This window comes from Salminus brasiliensis, chromosome 25 (assembly GCF_030463535.1).
Source record: "Salminus brasiliensis chromosome 25, fSalBra1.hap2, whole genome shotgun sequence".
NCBI lineage: Eukaryota > Metazoa > Chordata > Actinopteri > Characiformes > Bryconidae > Salminus > Salminus brasiliensis.
In genome coordinates, this window is record NC_132902.1 from 6,462,401 (window position 1) to 6,480,018 (window position 17,618).

A 17,618-nucleotide genomic window follows, 5' to 3' on the forward strand; every position below is an offset into this window, starting at 1 on the left:
CTGTTTTTACTGACTGCGCCATGTTAGTTCCCGTTATTAGTTCTTATTTGGGTCACCTGAGAGCTGGGGTACAAAAGGGGAGCAAACGCTAAGGTCTGGGCCGAGAATTACTCTTGCGACGCCAAGCGTTATGTTGGCCTCACGTTCATGAGACTTCTAGGAGAGTCTACGGGTTTCGGTAGTTTATGCTCTATCGGAACTGTTTCACGTTCAGAAGGAGTTCGCTGTCTGGTTCACTGGTTGGTCGCCAGTGAGATTCGGCGTCCGGTTCCTTTGCACTCTAGTCACGTAAGTTTATCAGCGCCTGACGAGCGCGGTTTGGGTTCCTGTATTTGGCTTCCCCCCTCCGTTAGGGTGGCCCAGCCTTGCTTTGCTCCCTGGCTGCCTACCAGCCTCAGGTGGCCTTCAGGTTTTGCCCGCATTAGTTTGTCACGTTTGTCTTGTTTATCCCTCTCTGTTATTGCTGCACTCTTGTGTTTTCCCCTTGTTAATTTCAATAAAATGTTATCATGCATCGCACCGTCCCTGCGAGTGTTCACCCGTCCATGTCTAGCTTAGCCAGCATGACAACAGCGATGTAACTGAAAGAGAATTTTCCCTGAATCTAAAAAGAAAACCTATTATATCCTATTTTTTAAAAAAGTACTTAATACAAAATATTAAAACATGTAAGAAATACTATTTGGTGTTATTTTGCTATGAAGTATTTAAACAATATAAAGTGCAAACTTCTTTTTAAAAAGGGTAAAAAGGAACAGGAACATATTAGGAACATATTCATCTAATTGTACATTTTGCTTTTTTTGCGTAACTTTTGGTTCGGCTGCTATATATATATATATATATATATATATATATATATATATATATATATATATATATATATATATATATATATATTACAGGGTGGGGCATTTCTATGGATACACCTAAATAAAATGGGAATGGTTAGTGATATTAACTTCCTGTTTGTGGCACATTAGTTTATGGGAGGGTGAAAACTTTTCAAGATGGGTGGTGACCATGGTGGCCATTTTGGATCCAACTATTTTTTTTCAATGGGAAGACGGTCATGTGACATATCAAACTTATTGAGAATTTCACAAGAAAAAACAATGATAACTCTATTCTTTCATGAGTTATTTACAAGCTTCTCTTTGTTTACAGCCATTGACATGTTGCAGAGGTTAACATGTGAGGAGCGGCTAGAAATTGTGTTGATGTGTGGTGAACGCAGTACCTGGGTCATTGCAGCAGATTTCAATGCAAGACACCCTATGAGACCACCTATCTGGTTCAGTGTTGGATTTGCCAAAATGTGGACGCATGAAAACGGTCACTAATGAAGAAACATCAGTGGCTGTCCAAGCTTCATTTAGCAAGAGCTCACAGCGTAGCACTTGCTGCATGTCACTGGAGAGTGTCATTAGTCGAACATCCCTTCGGCGGATATTAGCTACTTACAAATGGCACCCTTACAAACTCTAGCTGCTGCAGCATCTCAAAGAGGATGACCCAGATTGGCGCACTGAATTTGCAGAATGGGCAAAACAAAAATTGGAACAAGACCCTCAGTTTACACAGAACATTTTGTTCCGTGATGAGGCAAACTTTTATGTGAATGGTGAAGATAACAAACAAAACCACCGCTATTGGTCTGACACTAACCCACATTGGATAGATCCCTCCAAGACTGTTGGAACACAAAAATTGATCTTTGCTAAATGTTCTATCGTTCTTTTTTTTATCTTTCACCCCAGCCGTTGTGCCTGATAACATTCCTTATACAATGACATGGTCGTGCCATTTTCACCCATCTTGCTTTTATTTTTTTTCCCCACTGCCTTCTTTTATTTCTACCCCAAATCTCTTTTTCATCCCTCATCTATTAACTCTCTTTTCCACCCCCTCCAATTCTCTCTCTCTCTCTCTCTCTCTCTCTCTCTCTCTCTGAAAGTTGAAATTCTCAATAAGTTTGATGTGTCACATGACCCTCTTCCCATTGAAAAAACTAAAGTTGGATCCAAAATGGCCAACTTCAAAATGGCCGCCATGGTCACCACCCATCTTGAAAAGTTTTCCCCCTCCCATATACTAATGTGCCACAAACAAGAAGTTAATATCACCAACCATTCCCATTTTATTTAGGTGTATCCATATAAATGGCCCACCCTGTATATATACAAAACAATATATGCAAAACAAGGGTGTCACAATAATAGTGTTGTGGGGCACCAAATATCCAAATAAGAAGAGTTCCTGTATCTGTGGTTGACGGCACTAAACTTAAAACATCTATTCATGGATACGGTACGACCACAAACCATTTGACACGAGACTGAGGGGATTGATCCTGTTACAGAGGCTGAAGGTGCTACTAATGGAATACATGCTAACAAACATTTCTTTCAGACCAGAACCAGGTTTCATGAAAGCAGCTCAGCTCAAAGAGGATTCTTAAATGGTTAATTGAGCATCAAACTGAACACTCACTATACCAGGATGAGCTTAAGTGTTTTTGGGAAAGTAGATGTTCGTAATCACTCCCCATTAGAGAAATAGTGCATAATACTGCATCAGCAATTTTGCAGTACTGTTTGAAATATCAACGGAATATCTCACTCCCTGTATAGTAGTTATTTCCAGTCACACAAGACCAGGCTCCAGTCTTTTTGAATAAGGAGAGACAGAAATACTCAAAGCTGAAAGTCAAATTACTGTATTTTTCAGCTGGTTCTGGCTAATGTGCTTGTGCAGATGTCCACATCTGGGGCTGGATTTCTATGCTTGCTGCAATACAAGTAAGCTGATTGGCTCTGTTTGCGGAAGGACAGAACTTAAACAGACGCCATATTGAGCATTATAAGAAAATCCATTCACATTTTAACCAGTGGCCGGTCTCCTCATTCATAATGTCTCTGGTCAGATGTCAGAGCAGCAGGAATACACAGATGGTCCAAAATGCCAGTTTTATATACAAAATGAGAGTAGGTTTCATTACCTGAATAAACAAAAATGGCACAAGAAAATTATTAGAATGTCAACCAATAAAAAAATTTTTCCAGAATGACTAATCTAGCCTACTGTTCAACCGCTCAGTCGTGCTTGATTTGTTTATGCGACAGAATATGAACGCATCGAATAAATGAACGTAGTGCTGAGGCACCTAAACAAGAACTGCTGAAAGTTCTCACAAGACCTGAGTGAGGTTATTAATTACTAACAATAATTTGGTGCCTTATTACAGAATTAAATGGATGTTCGCAGTGTTTTACAGTTTGATTTTCACCTTTTTCACAGCACTGGAATTTTCAACACCTGAAATGATTAATGAATGGAAAATAGAGAAAGAGAAAACAAACTCCATACCACTGCACCACACTGGACATATCCTTGGGTGCACTGATGTAATTCATCTCCTTTTCTTGGTTTTCAGAACCTCTTATGGCATCAGCATGCAAAAGCATTTTCACACCACCTACATGCACAACCAAGCTATCATATATACATAGAACTGAGCCCAATTCACACTAACCACTGGTGACCCACTTGCCAAAAGGGCCCTTGTTGAGTTCCTGACAACTGCACTTTCTCCTTGTTTTCATCTCTCAAGTCATGCAGTCAGGCAGAAAGAAAAGGGAGGTGGCACTGCCATTTACGGCGTGACTCATTCGCTGGACTATAGCAGCCTCTGGTGCGCTCTGATGTCAGAAATCATCGCCAGAGCTGAATGTCAGGTGTCGCGGGGTGGAAAGCAGCCACTTGGGGTGTTTGCGAAGAATGACAGCAGAGAGAGAGAGAGAGAGAGAGAGAGAGAAAGAGTAGTAATAGGAGAGGTAATAAAAAAAAGGGAAAGAGAATTGGAGGGGGTGGAAAAGAGAGGTAATAGATGAGGGATGAAAAAGAGGTTTGGGGTAGAAATAAAAGAAGGCGGTGGGGAAAAAAATAAAAGCAAGATGGGTGAAAATGGCACGACCATGTCATGGTATAAGGAATGTTATCAGGCACAACGGCTGGGGTGAAAGATTAAAAAAACGATAGAACATTTAGCAAAGATCAAAATCACCACCCATGGCTAAAGTACTGCCAGTGAAGCTACAGTTTTTTTTGTTCAGTTTGTCAGCTTTGCAGTTTGAAGTGTCTGCAGGGCCTTTTTCCTATCAGCATCCTCTACTTGGCTGAACAAAGGGAGACAGAGAGGGGGGGGTCATTAATAGCCCAGTTGTGCTGATGGGTCCTAGCTGCTGAAAAAATAAAACAACTTTTTTCCACAAGAGTGCCCACATCTGCTGGGTGTTCAGATTAGTAAAACCACTGAATGCTTATACTTAGCTTAGATTAACACACACACACACTCACACACACACAGACACACACATGCACATAGACACACACGCCAACCCTAGCCAGGCAAGCCACTTTGGTCTGTTGCCTGGACTGGCTGACTCTTGGATGACGAAAGCGCTTGTGGACATCCAAATGAATCACTGCTGAGCTTTTTCTTTGAGAGAGCGGTGCTGGGCAGCTGGTCTTCAGATACATAGAGAAGCAAAAAATACATACAGGCCTGCTGATATTTCTAGTGGCAACAACTTCTGAGTTGCACTGTGAAACAGGGTCCTGTTTTTTTTCATAATTTCTTTCTAATTTTATCCCATTTTCTACCCAATCTGGAAAGCCAAATACCCAATCATAAGCAATACCCCCAACACTAGGAGGGTGACAACTAGCACATATCTCTTCAGATACGTGAAGCCAGCCACCTTCTCTGCTAGGTAGCCAGCATGCTCAGAGAAAAGTGCAACTCCCCATCTCCAATATAACTAACAAAAGCCTGAGCTGACCAAGGATGTGATCACCCCCTTGACAGAGTAAGGCTAATTGTGCTGTCTCGGACTCAGGCTGCTGATAGCAAACAGCATGACCCAGGATTCAAACCAGCTATCCTCAGAGCCTAGTGGCAGTGCATTAGTCCACTGGACCACTTGGAGCCAGTCATTAAGGAAACACAGAAAAATAAATTGACTGAATATTGTTGTGCAAATGCTGCCAAGTTGCCAGGCTATTAGTGGCCTTTAGCTTGTACACATAATCACTGGCCAACAATTGGTAGAGGCTAAAAGAGGACCACCACTGACAATGTGTTATTTGGGTGGTGAACCATTCTCAGCAATGCAGTGACACCAAGACAGTAGTGTTAAGATAGTGTGTTGCACAGCATTGTTTCTATGCTTTTAAACACTGTGTATTCTAGCTACTAGACTCTAGACTCTACCTTACTGATAAACCTAGTACAAGTACAGTTATAGCCAATCAGTGTTATATGCACAATTTGTGTTGTCATTTCCTATCCCTTTAGACTAAGAGTCATTTAGATAATTTGGCCAATACTGGCATGACATTGTTGCTTGGCATTTTCAAACTAGTAGAAAGTTGTGTAAAACAAGCAGAAATACACCAATGTGACACACCCTAATGGCAACGAAAACAAATGGCCAGTGAAAATTGTTAAGAAATAAATTAAACGAAAAAATAAACTGTTAGTGCAAATTAATGAAATGAGATCTATTTAGAAACAGATGCAGGACTTTTGGGTCAGAGTATTGAGACTAGACTTATAATAGGGCTAAGTGTCGCAGTGCTGCTGAACAAAAGCCTCAAAAAACTCTGTGAGCCACAGACTGAACCCCCATATCAGCTTCTGCCAGGTGACAAGCCAGAAGCAAGAAGAACTTTCCGGTACTTCCAGCTTGATCTATGGCAACGAGACGGAGCCTGACCAGTGCAGAATCTGCTGCCGTAAAGCCCATTTGAGGCAAGCACTGGGGATATACGGCCCTTCAGGGGCAAGTGACACTTGGTTGAAGGCTTGTCATTCATCATTTTGGCAAGCCCAGCTGAGACCAGCCCAAATTGAGCATGCCTCAGAGGCAGAAGCCAGGCACCGGAACAAGTCACTGTCGTCAGATATTTGCAAGTGCTGTCAACAAACATCGGCAGTTCATTCTGGGTCACTGCAGAAAAAAGCTCAACAGCAGGTGAGGATAATGTTGGGATACAGTTTCCTGCAGTAATCACACGGCATGTGCGCAGCTTCATCATACCCTTAGGCATTTGGTTTGTTGTCAGTACTAGTGCTGTTCGTTTCTACTGCCCAGCAGCAACGTACCCAAGGACTGCCAGTCACACTATAGGGTGTGTGCGAGGTAAGGGGGTGAAAAAAGAAAAGAAAAAAAAAGATGCATCTAGAAACTTAGGTGTTCAACACAATTGGTTTATGGAGATTGGGGCCTGGCAGCTTATTAACGCATAATACCAAAATCTTTACATGTATTAATCAATTTTGGTTGATGGAGATAGGATAAACAGATGAGGTTGGTGTGGTTGCAGAATCGTGGGTATCACTGCTCTCACTGTGGCAGATCAACCAACCAGCTATGTATCAATTGTACAATAGAACAATCCACCAGGATGGGGAAGAAGCAGAGGTGCATAGAGGGAAGAAAGAAATGTTGATTCCTTCAAACAACAGTTTACATTATCTCCCTTATTCCTGATTTCTAGTCTCTCTTTCTTAATCCTCACTTTTTGTCTTACTAGCTATGCCTTGCTCTCTCTCTCTCTCTCTCTCTCTCTCTCTCTCTCTTTCTCTCTCTCTCTCCCTCTCTCTCCCTCTCTCTCTCTCTCTCTCTCTCTCTCTCTCTCTGGGGTACCCATGCCTAATTAACTGTCAAATGTGGCCATTTATGTTTCCATACTTTATGAAGAAATTAATATTAAGCACTCCCCCAAGCATCTGTAAAAAACGAAAAAATGAAGCTACATAAACAGAGGATCTTGCCCGTCAAGGCTGCTCATAACATGGACGTGTCACTACTACGCTAAAAGTACATCACAGGGACTAGAGGAGCTTCGTGTTGCTGTGTTTATATGAACACAAGGCTGAATGAGCCTGGGAAAATGCAGCACTTTCATGTTCATCCCAATATACTTCACGAAGTTGAGCTTATTTTCCAGAGTAAGCATAGGCTGATCTCACGACGGGGTTGCGGAGTGGAACTGCCACTCATCCGAGATCCCCCCATTTTGCCTTCAGGCTGCGTGTCATCCCTCAGCGCTTTCAACTGCGCTGACATCTAAACTGAAGGCGCATTAATTCACATTACGTCACTGGCAAAGCGCTCTGAGGTGCACTTAAACCTCCGTTTAGAAGGATATATTTCCTCACCATCTATTCTTGTTCTATGCTCTTTTTCTTCCTGTTCCTCTATCCAAATGAAGCGTTTCTGGGCGTTTTCCACCGCCAAGTCGCTTCTCCCCCGGCCTTCTCCGATGTGCACCAACCATGACAAATTCATTTTCAAAGGGGGAAGCAATAATGGACCATTTTCATTCCTTTTATAGTTTAGCCTTTGACCAATCACTGCTTGGCAAGGCTATTCCCAAGAGGCTGCAGTAATCCAAGCCTGGTTAGCTTCTCCAAAGCCTGTCATTCATGCTCAGTAGCTCAACTCACCCTCACTGCCACTCATACACCTGCAAACTAATATAAAGTGCAAAAGCATAAAAAAACCCATTGTTTCTACAAAGGTGGCAATCTTCTGCGTTGTCCAGGTGATCAAACACCGTCCTTCCTGCTGTGCCTCCGCTGTTTGTCATGCACAGCACATCACACGCCATGCGGCAGTGGACAATGCCAGGACACCAGCAATATGGCCAAAACACACTCAGCCGCCAACATGGCTGGACATTACACATACATGCTCACAAAAAACGCTTCTTTTTACCATATGGGACCACAGGCAGGGTCATTATAAATGTCTATCATGTACTTGATGCATTTGGCAGAAGAAGAGGACCAACTGGACCCCAGCGGTACATAATGAGGATGGCACAGATTCTATTAGCCAGATATCAGCAAGCTGGGAGAAACAACAACAACAAAAAACTGAATTCTTACCTAACTGCATCTCCATGATGCTCATTTTGTTTTCCGCAGGATAGAGAATCTTTGGAGGCTTGTCGGTCAAAGGAGCTGTAAAAAAAAAGAAAAGAAAAAAAAAAGAAAAACAGACACACAAATAACATTAATTCGGTGTCAACACTCAACAAAACAGCCCACCTTTAGTCACGGTGGAGAGTAAAATTACCCAGGCCCAATGCACTGAAGAGGGATGAAAATACAGACATGGTAAAATAGGCACCAAGGGGAAGGCATAAATAAGACTTGCTGTCTCTAAGGCGCAGAATGTAATGGGCTTTTCCAAACTTGGCCTGACAACCATTTCAACTCGACTAATGGCTTCAGTACCTTCAGGGACGCACCACGTCAGTGATTAAGGCAAGGGATGTGCCACCGAACCAACACGGATTAAGGTCAGATACTGTGTAGCGCATGCTGACTGCAAACTAGCATCGCACCATAATATAAACCCAGGAGAATACTTATTCTTATTTATAGTGGCTCTGAAGAGCAGGGAGCCAACTGAGGCTTTCTCTAGCTACACATGCCAGATAGTTCAAACATTTGATAAAGATGGAGGAGAATGGTTTTAAATAATACATTGCTGTACCTATCGCAACTGTTATTTGGACAGACAGATCAAGGCGGTGAGAGGGAGGTAGAGGGAGGCAAATGCATCTTAGCACATTATGGCCCGTCACCATGTGGCAAATTTCACAAGCACTGGGTGTCAGAAATGCTCCAATTTACTGGCACTGGACAAAGGCTAATAGTGTGAGTTTGCATGAAGCAGAGCCAAAGTCAAAAGTAGTGATGCCAGAGACACTTAAGTTGTCATTCCACATATTCCACTGCAGATAAAAAGCCTTAATAAGTATTTTTTCATGCTCAATTACGTCATGAAAAGTGTGTGTGCAATGTACTTTAGTTTAACATTTACCAGCCTCAACAAACATCAGTCAATACTCCCTAAGGCCCATGTTCCACTCTGATGCGTCACCTGATCATTCAGAGATTCTTTTCCCGGTACGCTCCAACAAACCCCCCCACTACACACCAACAAAGATTGGCTGAGAATTTTGGCCCCCTTGGTTGGTAGATTTTACTGTCCTATGCTAAGTAGCAAGCTGGTAGTAGTCTCCTGGCCCTCTATGCTAGGACTGGCTGATAGTCTCGTGCTAGAATTGGCTGGTATTAGTAGGTCTCCTGTGCAAGGACTGTTTGGTATGGTACGGTATATTCAGTTATACCATATAATCAATCATACTTACAAGTACACCATAAATTCAATTATACTTATTCCAGCATAATTGCATTCTAATGCATTTCTATATATTAAATATACATATTTAACAGCATTTTTCATGATAAGCAGTTTCAAGGCCATTAATAAAGTGTCTGCTTTAACATATTAGCACACTTATTCTGAATCAGGCAACATTAAGGGAGACTGAACCTTTCTAATTTACAGCTCAATTCTCCCGAAACATCTTAGCTGAAAAGTCATTAGCTTTTACATATGCAACCTTTTCCATAAATGTGACAACCCTTTGCCATTTAGAGGTCACCATGTGTGAACAGGATGATCTTTGTATGTTTTTTAAAAATACCTTTAGACTGCCAGCTTTTGTTTAATCATTTAACAGTCATTATGTTTCAATATACACTGTATTGCCAAAATTATTCACTCACCTATCCAAATAATTAAATTCAGGTGTTCCAATCAGTTTCGTGGCCACGGGTGTGTAAAACCAAGCACCTAGGCATGCAGAACGTTTTTACAAATATTTGTGAAAGAATGGGTCACTTTCAGAAGCTCAGTGAATTCCAGCATGGTATTGTGATGCCACCTGTGCAACAAGTCCAGTTATAAAATTTCCTCCCTACTAAATACTCCACAGTCAACTGTCAGTGGTATTATAACAAAGTGGAAGCGATTGGGAACGACAGCAACAAAATGACAGAGCGGGGTCAGCTTATGCTGAAGCACACTGTGTGCAGAGGTCGTCAGCTTTCTGCAGAGTCAATCGCTACAGACCTCCAAACTTCATGTGGACTTTAGATTAGCTCAAGAACAGAGAGCGTAGAGAGCTTCATGGAATGGGTTTCCATGGCTAAGCAGCTGTGTCCAGTCTTCCATCACCAAGCGCAATGCAAAGCACTGGATCCAGTGGTGTAAAGCACGCTGCCACTGGACTCTAGAGCAGTGCAGACATGTTATCTGGAGGGACGAATCACGCTTCTCCATCTGGCTGAGTCTTGGTTTGGTGGTTGCCAGGAGAACGATGCTTGTCTGACTGAATTGTGCCAAGTGTAAAGTTTGGTGAAGGGGGTTGTGTGGGGTTGTTCTGTTTGGTGTGGGGTTGTTCTTCAGGAGTTGGGTTCGGCCCCTTAGTTCCAGTGAAAGGAACTCTTAATGCTTCAGCATAACAAGAGATTTTGGTCAATTTTATGCATCCAACTTTGCAGAATTTTTTATTTACATTCTGAAACTTTTCAGGCCTATGGATAAGCGGTATGTCTGGATGAGGAAGACTGAAGCATATGCTGAATACAACACCCTGTCTACAGTAAAGCATGGCAGTGACTCTGCAATGTTCTGGGGCTGCTTTGCTTTCTCTAGTCCTGGAAACTAGACATGTGTGCAGGGCAAGATGGATTCAATCATGACAAGAAAACGTCATGCCTTCTGTGTGGAAGCTAAAGCTTGGGTGTGATATGTGGGTTTGGGTAGTATGGGCTAAAAACACTGAATTTTCCAAACTGTCAATGTGTATAGTTCTGCTTGAAAGACCAGACTAAGAATTTGGACAAAAAGATTTCAGTGAAGAATGCTCATTAGAATATTAGTTTCAGTTTTGTATGTTAGTCAGTTAGTATCAGTTTTAATGGCATTTTATAATATTTCTGTCTTGTATTTTTCATTCAATTCTTGTTGGGTCATTAATGAAACATTCATATTTGATTATTATTTTATGAAATGATTATCAAAGTTGTCAGTATCAATGCTGTCTGAATAGTAAATGTTCAATTAATTATTGATTGTGTGAACAACAGACTTGCCTACTCCTATGTTCCTACAGGTTTCACATGTGACACCAACAACAAAATACAGAAGAGTGGAGGAAAAAAAACAATTTTGATGGTTAGACGCTAAGCTGCCCTTTTGCCCCTGTGGACACCAACAGAGATCATGGCTGTTGTCCTAGTTTAAAGCTTGTCTACACATTATATACTCACACTTTACTAGTATAGTAAAAGCACTCAAATAATGAGGGGCAAACAAGGAAGAAATTCTCAGCCATAGCTATGTTCTTAGATTTGTTAATTGGCCAGTGTTTTGAACCAAAACTGTTTTTCAAAACCTCACTTTGTTAAAAAAAAAAAAAGTTCTGGAAGTTGTATGATGGCAACGTCACTGCCATTGGTGCTCAAATGTGTTATGGGCGTTCCTAAACTGTGGTAGTGGGATGTGCAAGGGTAGGTGATTTTGGAGAGCATCAAATGGCCCCAAACTTATTTTCCAATGTTTTTAGTTTAGTCACAATGCTGGTATTGTATTTATGCACTGTATACTACAGAGATAACCCCAGGCAAATATAAAAAAATATATATTAATTATAGCAAATATTCTTTAAATAATTTTTTTTATTTCTATTTTGTTGCATATGATTCATGGGAAAAAAACCTGTGCCTTAATGCACACTTTTCATATCTGTCCAATAGTAGAATTTGTAAATAAAAAGCATTGAGCATTGTGAACAAACAATCCCATCTTAGAATAGAGTGCTGTTCATTATTAATGCCGGTTAGAGCTGTGCTCTCCCCTGTGCTAGATCAGAAGGTTAATCAGGACGCATCTACAGAGCCGCACCAGCTGCATCCTCAGCTGCCTGGCCTGGGCTTGGAACTGGCCACTCATGTTCAGCATTGGCATGCAACCATGGCTGATCTCCGGGAGATACACTGTCTGATTTCCAGCTCAGGCGGGCCCTGTGCCAATCATCAACACAGTGGAATGCATGCTAAGTACATCTCAGCATTAATTCAAATGTGTTATGCCCACCTTTTGCAAGTATATGTTCATTTAGAAATTTACTTACCATCCTCTATTTATTATTTCTAATATATCATATTAGTTGGTAGTAAAATTGTGTCTTTTTTTAAATTATTGTTAATTATTGTTATTGACAATTATTGTTGTCTTAATATTTTCTCTCTCCTCTTGTGCATAAATAACTAGAGCAGTGGTATTTCATGGCTAAGAACTATAAACTCGACCCCATATACTTTGTTTTGGAGGAATCTTTAAATTTTTCTCTTCACCCAAGTCTCTTTTTTGTTTTTATACCATGCATGAAATATGAAGTTATTTGCTCCATAAATAGAATTATTTAGCAGAGCAGCAGCTATCAACCAGCCTGTAGTTAGTGGTATAGCACATAAAGGTTTTTGATGCTAAGAGGACCTGGGTCAAGAGTCTAGTGATCTGTTCTTCGACCAAAAGCTAGAAACACACTGTCACTTTCTCAAGGTTATTCTGCCCTAAGGGACTAGAAGGTTTAACATTGTAATGTGGGACACACCAGGTCATGCTGCAGTGTTAAGAGGTTTGTTACTGAAACAATATGAAATAAATTACACTGAAGGGCTTAGAAGGTAGTATAAGGACATATTTATATATATGTAACTTTTGGAATTTATCAGTACTCAAAATCATTCAGAGGTTGCTTCGGAGGACAATGATGGGTCACAACGCAGAGGGCATGAAAATTCTACAGATTCTAGCTAATTGTGTGAGCTGGCAGCTCTGATATAGGTCAGAAGGGTTAGATATGTTTCCCAAGTGAAAATACAATGACTAGAGTTCCGAATTCAAGGTAATAACAGGAAATAACATAATTTTTTCCAGGGCTATGAATGCTTTATGTTTTCATTGTCTGTAGAGGCAGGAGTAAAATCGAGGTATCATAGACACACTTGGCAAAATAAGGCGTCTAAAGGCAACCCTGAAACGCTTTTTCTTTCCTGCATACACTCTTTTGGAGAACACAATAGGGAGTAATTTGGTTTCCACTTCCGTATTGTTCACAGAGCGGTAGTCAATATCAAGCTCTGCAAGTGCTGGAACGATGGAGTCTGGTATTCGGCTGCTTATTCATTTGTATGTGTCATTGGCATTGCCTCAGTGACATTCATGTTTACTATCCAACAGTGGAACTTTCTTTTTTTTTCCTTTTCCCGTCCCCACTGCATTCTAAAATGCCTACCATGTCGGATCTTATTTGCAGTCCAATGGCTCCCATTTCTTTTCCAGTGGTCATGCTGAGTGGCGGAGCTGCCCGTTTCGTTTTCCTAATTTGTTAACATGGCAGTGTTTTCACCTTTGTGAAACGGCTCTTCATCATAATGATGACAAATGCAAGTACATGACAAACAAGGAAAGAAGAGACAGTCCTGCATGCAGGAAACAAACTATCCAGAAAAGAGAGAGAGATGAGAAACGCACACCCACACAATTATTCGCACATACACAGGCACATGTGCATAGACAAAACACACTCTCACTCTCTCTTACATGCACACACACACTGTCATCAATTACAGATTTCAATTCGAAACACGAGCCCCCGCTTTTGGCTGGTAGGCGCCACTCCACAGAGGAAATCTCATTATCTTAATTAGCTCTTTCTCTCTGAAATATGCATTGATTATTTTGTTTCATGAAGACATGAAAAGCGGACTCAAGCAGGGCCTAAAATGATTAGGCCTACATGTGCTGCTCTTCATCCTCTGCTAAGCAGGCAGACATGGGCCGATTTGGCAACGGAGGCATCTCGTTTCTGACAAAATCCAAAGCCAAAAGGGAAAAAGAAACCCTTTTTTGGTTGCGTCAAGTGAGAAAATGGAGCATGTTGTGCTCACGCCTGTCTGCAGCAAATTCTGCTCTGTAATTTGTGGCTTTTGCAAATCAAACCAGAGTTGAGAACTATTGATACAATTCAGTATCACGACATTTTCCAGATACATCAAAATTTGAGATGACATTTAAATTTGCATTAACAAAGTTAATGATCTCATGCTGGATCTGCATCCCAAAAGAATAGACAGCTTTTGACTGGCCTACTTAGTTCAGTTCTGCCTTTAATTAGATTAAACCACAGGAAACTTTACATAGTATTGTAAAAGATAAACAAATGATTCTTTTAAATTGACTTTCCTGAACTGAAACTCTTCTTTCAAAACAATCTGGAATGACATAGAGAATTTTCCTATTCAACATCACTAACAACTAGGGATGCGGTGTAACGTCACCAGAAATGTAAGCATGGTAATCATTACCAATACCAATACCTGAAATTCTATGATTCTCAATACCAGTTTCAATACCATGACAACAACAATAACATATAAACCATAACAAATAAACCAATTCAATTAATTTATTGCAACACAAAAGCTTCCCAGTGAAAAACTCCTAGCAACAAGAGTGGGATGGAGCCTTTGGTTAATAAATCTTCTCTTCAAGTAATAAAAATGCTGTTATTTAAAACATAACAAAAAATACTGTGCCAAAAAAAAATCCAACAACAAATCGACTTTATGGAGGCTTAGCAATTTTTTCATGCGGTGCCCAGATGGTTAAAATATAAAAATATCAGTTAAAATAGCCTAGGTGTAATAAATAAGACAAAATATTAGCTAGCTAATATTAGAAAAACAATGACATGCAGCCTCTATCTATCTAAAATTTGTAAGTGATACACAGCCTGGATATTATTATCTAACAGGTAATCTTGTTGAGAAGAAAAAGGAGAACACTGACCTGGTTTCTAGTGCCAAATCCAGCACTGGCACATAATCATGAATGATCAACTACAAACCACGTTATAAGTAGTTGAAACTAGCACTAGCAGTCAGAGCAGTCAGATGACTGGAGCTTGGCTCTTTTAGGCATAAGTAAGTAAGCGTGATGCTTATTGTGTTAAGAAACCCAAATGGTGTAAATTAATATCACTGGTTGAGTCATTGCAGCGTTAGCCTACACAAGCTAATGTTTTCCAGAAAAATGTGTGTGTTTCTGAGCTGTATTTGATATGTCAGGTGACAAGTGTTTGGAGCAGCTCAACTAGCACACCCATCTCCTGATTTCCCCACCCTCTGATCGCAAGCTACAGTGAGCTGGGATTTTAAACGTGAGGGCTTGATGAATGTGAAACTTGTGATCATTCATCCAAAATCCAATTTCTGCTCGGGAGAGTAGTGACTGCCATATTTTCGGGACCATTATTCTGCAGGAGAGGTGCAAGGGAAAAGGGAAAACTAATGAATTGCCAGTTGAGATATTTGCATGGCTGCCCCTAGCTACCTCGCCTCAGCTCTCTCACTCTCTCTCTCTCCCTCTCTCTCTGGAAGCATTACGGCTTTCCCAAGTCAACTCATCGGCATGAATGTAACACAAACACGTTATTGATTTTTCTCTTACCAAACGCAGCTCTGCAACATCATGCATGGATAATTTATCAAGTACATGAACAACAGAGCAACGAAGGAAAATATCCTACCTTTGTGGGAGTAGAGTTTATATACACAAACCTTCCTCCCCCTCTCACTCTCACTTTTTCTTTTCACACACATACACACAAGTTTAAAATCCCTCCTCAGTCTTGGTGGTGATCGGCTAGTGTAGTGGGATATGACTCATGTTGGGCTCAGGCTGCAAAGCTGGACGCTCTGTGCTCTGATCCAACACTGTGCCACAACACGTGTGTGTGTAGGGGGGGGGATAGTAGAACACGAGGATTACAGAGGGGCCGGCTGATGCCCTCAGACATCGTACAGCCTTCGCACAGACTTGACTCTATCATCAAAAGATCTGTGTTTTGGGGAACAATACAGGTTGCTGATACCAATCAAGGGTGGGTCTGGATGCCACATTAACCTTTCCATGCAAACTTTTGGTGATCAATCATCATGCAGGGCTTCTGCCCCTACCCCATACCAAAACAAAAAACCCTGAGAGGCCCTTCTCGAAGGGGATTTATTTATTTATTTATTTAAACATTGTATGATTTTATTAATTGTATGTAACTTACATCCCTACGCAAATGTAGTATTTCTGTGGTATTTATGCTTCCTCCATGAGACTCTATAGACACAGTCTGAAAATATTTGCATTTGACTTAAATACTGTAAAAATGCCATCTAGCAGTTGAATAAGGAACTGCAGTGTGCTGTGACCGAGAAGCCTTGAGCAGAACTACTAAAATCTTTTACTCACGAATATGATCAAATCTGATCAGGATCGGATAAGTTAGAGACATAAGTGGCTCTATTAAATACTGCAGGCTTCCGTGATTTCAGTATCGCAATGCTGCAGAAAGTATGATGTATTGTTAGACTTCTACCATTTGCTCATTTCTCCTCCACCCTTTCTCTGTTCCTCTCTGGTTTGCCTTGCTTCACTTCTTCCCTTGTTTTCAGTGGAATTATCCGTAATGATAATGGCCCCAGGAGGGGGCAGATTGTAGAAGTGGCCCTTAAAGAACGACTATCCACTCATCCCTCTCACTCTTAGTCTGCTTTTCTCTCTCACTCTCAAACCAGATACTGAGGTTTTCATTTTAAATGCCTGGTATTTGCTTACCCTTATGTACAAAGGGTACCAACCATCTGACCATCTTCTACTTCACCAGCAGCATTTATCTCAATTTTTCTCCAGAAAAACCAACATCAGCCAATCCAACCTTTATTACCAGACACTTCACTAGCCCTTGGGTGAAAACAAGAACATATAGAACTGTGCTTCTTTCAGGATAATTCTTGTATTATTAGAGTAAAAGTGTAGTTACAGCTTCAGAGGGATAGTGGGGGTGGGGGTTCCCCCTAACTAAGGTATATTATTTAGATTTAGTTTTGAATACTTTAGTTGGGTCACAGGACACTGGCAATGGCAATTCTCCATTAAACACATTTTAGCCTCAAACAACTTTGGTCTCTCATCCTGGTGAGCTATGACAATATGCAGTATGATTCTGTTCTATATAGATTGCTAAAGCGCATTTCCACCTCATTTAGCTTTAGTAGATTTATGCATAGTGAGCTAAGCCATGATGAGCACTTAAAACTATCAGTATCAATTTTCATCCCAGGAGAAATCGAGCACAAAAAGTCAATCCAATAGAAGCATGTGCTCAGATACCACATTCAATTACAGCTCCATCTGAAACCATATCTCTGCGCAATCAATACATTTCTTATCTCATAATTACCCTCCAACACATCACTGTGGGCCAGAAGGTAAGCAGCATCTCAACATGAGCCTCTCTGACCTTACCACTAATCCTGCTCAATTGAAGCTATTAGTGTGAAGCATTCTCTTCTGTTGCTTGCTCTCTTTCTCTGCTTCTCTTTCTTTCCTTTCCTTCTTTGTTGCTTTTTATTCCCTTCCTCTCACTCCCTCTTTACGCTATGTCTCAGCTTGCTATCTGAGTGTGTGTGCATGTGTGAGTTATTTGGATTCTGACTCTTCCTTGTCTTTTATTATGGTTTTCCATTTCCATGTCTCTCTGTCTTTCTTTTTTTCTGTTTACCTTCCTCCTTGTGCCTGTATGTCTGTCCGTCTATCTCTTCAATCTTGCTGACTGAGGCTGCT

General features: G+C 40.9%; 1 protein-coding gene across 4 annotated transcripts in view; it reads right to left on the reverse strand.

The window, feature by feature from the left end:
• LOC140547794 (interleukin-1 receptor accessory protein-like 1-B) overlaps positions 1-17,618 on the reverse strand; it is a 327,860-nt gene that overhangs the window by 125,276 nt on the left and 184,966 nt on the right. For all 4 annotated transcript variants that reach the window (XM_072670986.1, XM_072670984.1, XM_072670985.1 and 1 more), the window contains exon 6: positions 7,961-8,035. In XM_072670986.1, the coding sequence (XP_072527087.1) occupies positions 7,961-8,035 (75 nt within the window). The remainder of the gene's footprint in view (positions 1-7,960; positions 8,036-17,618) is intronic.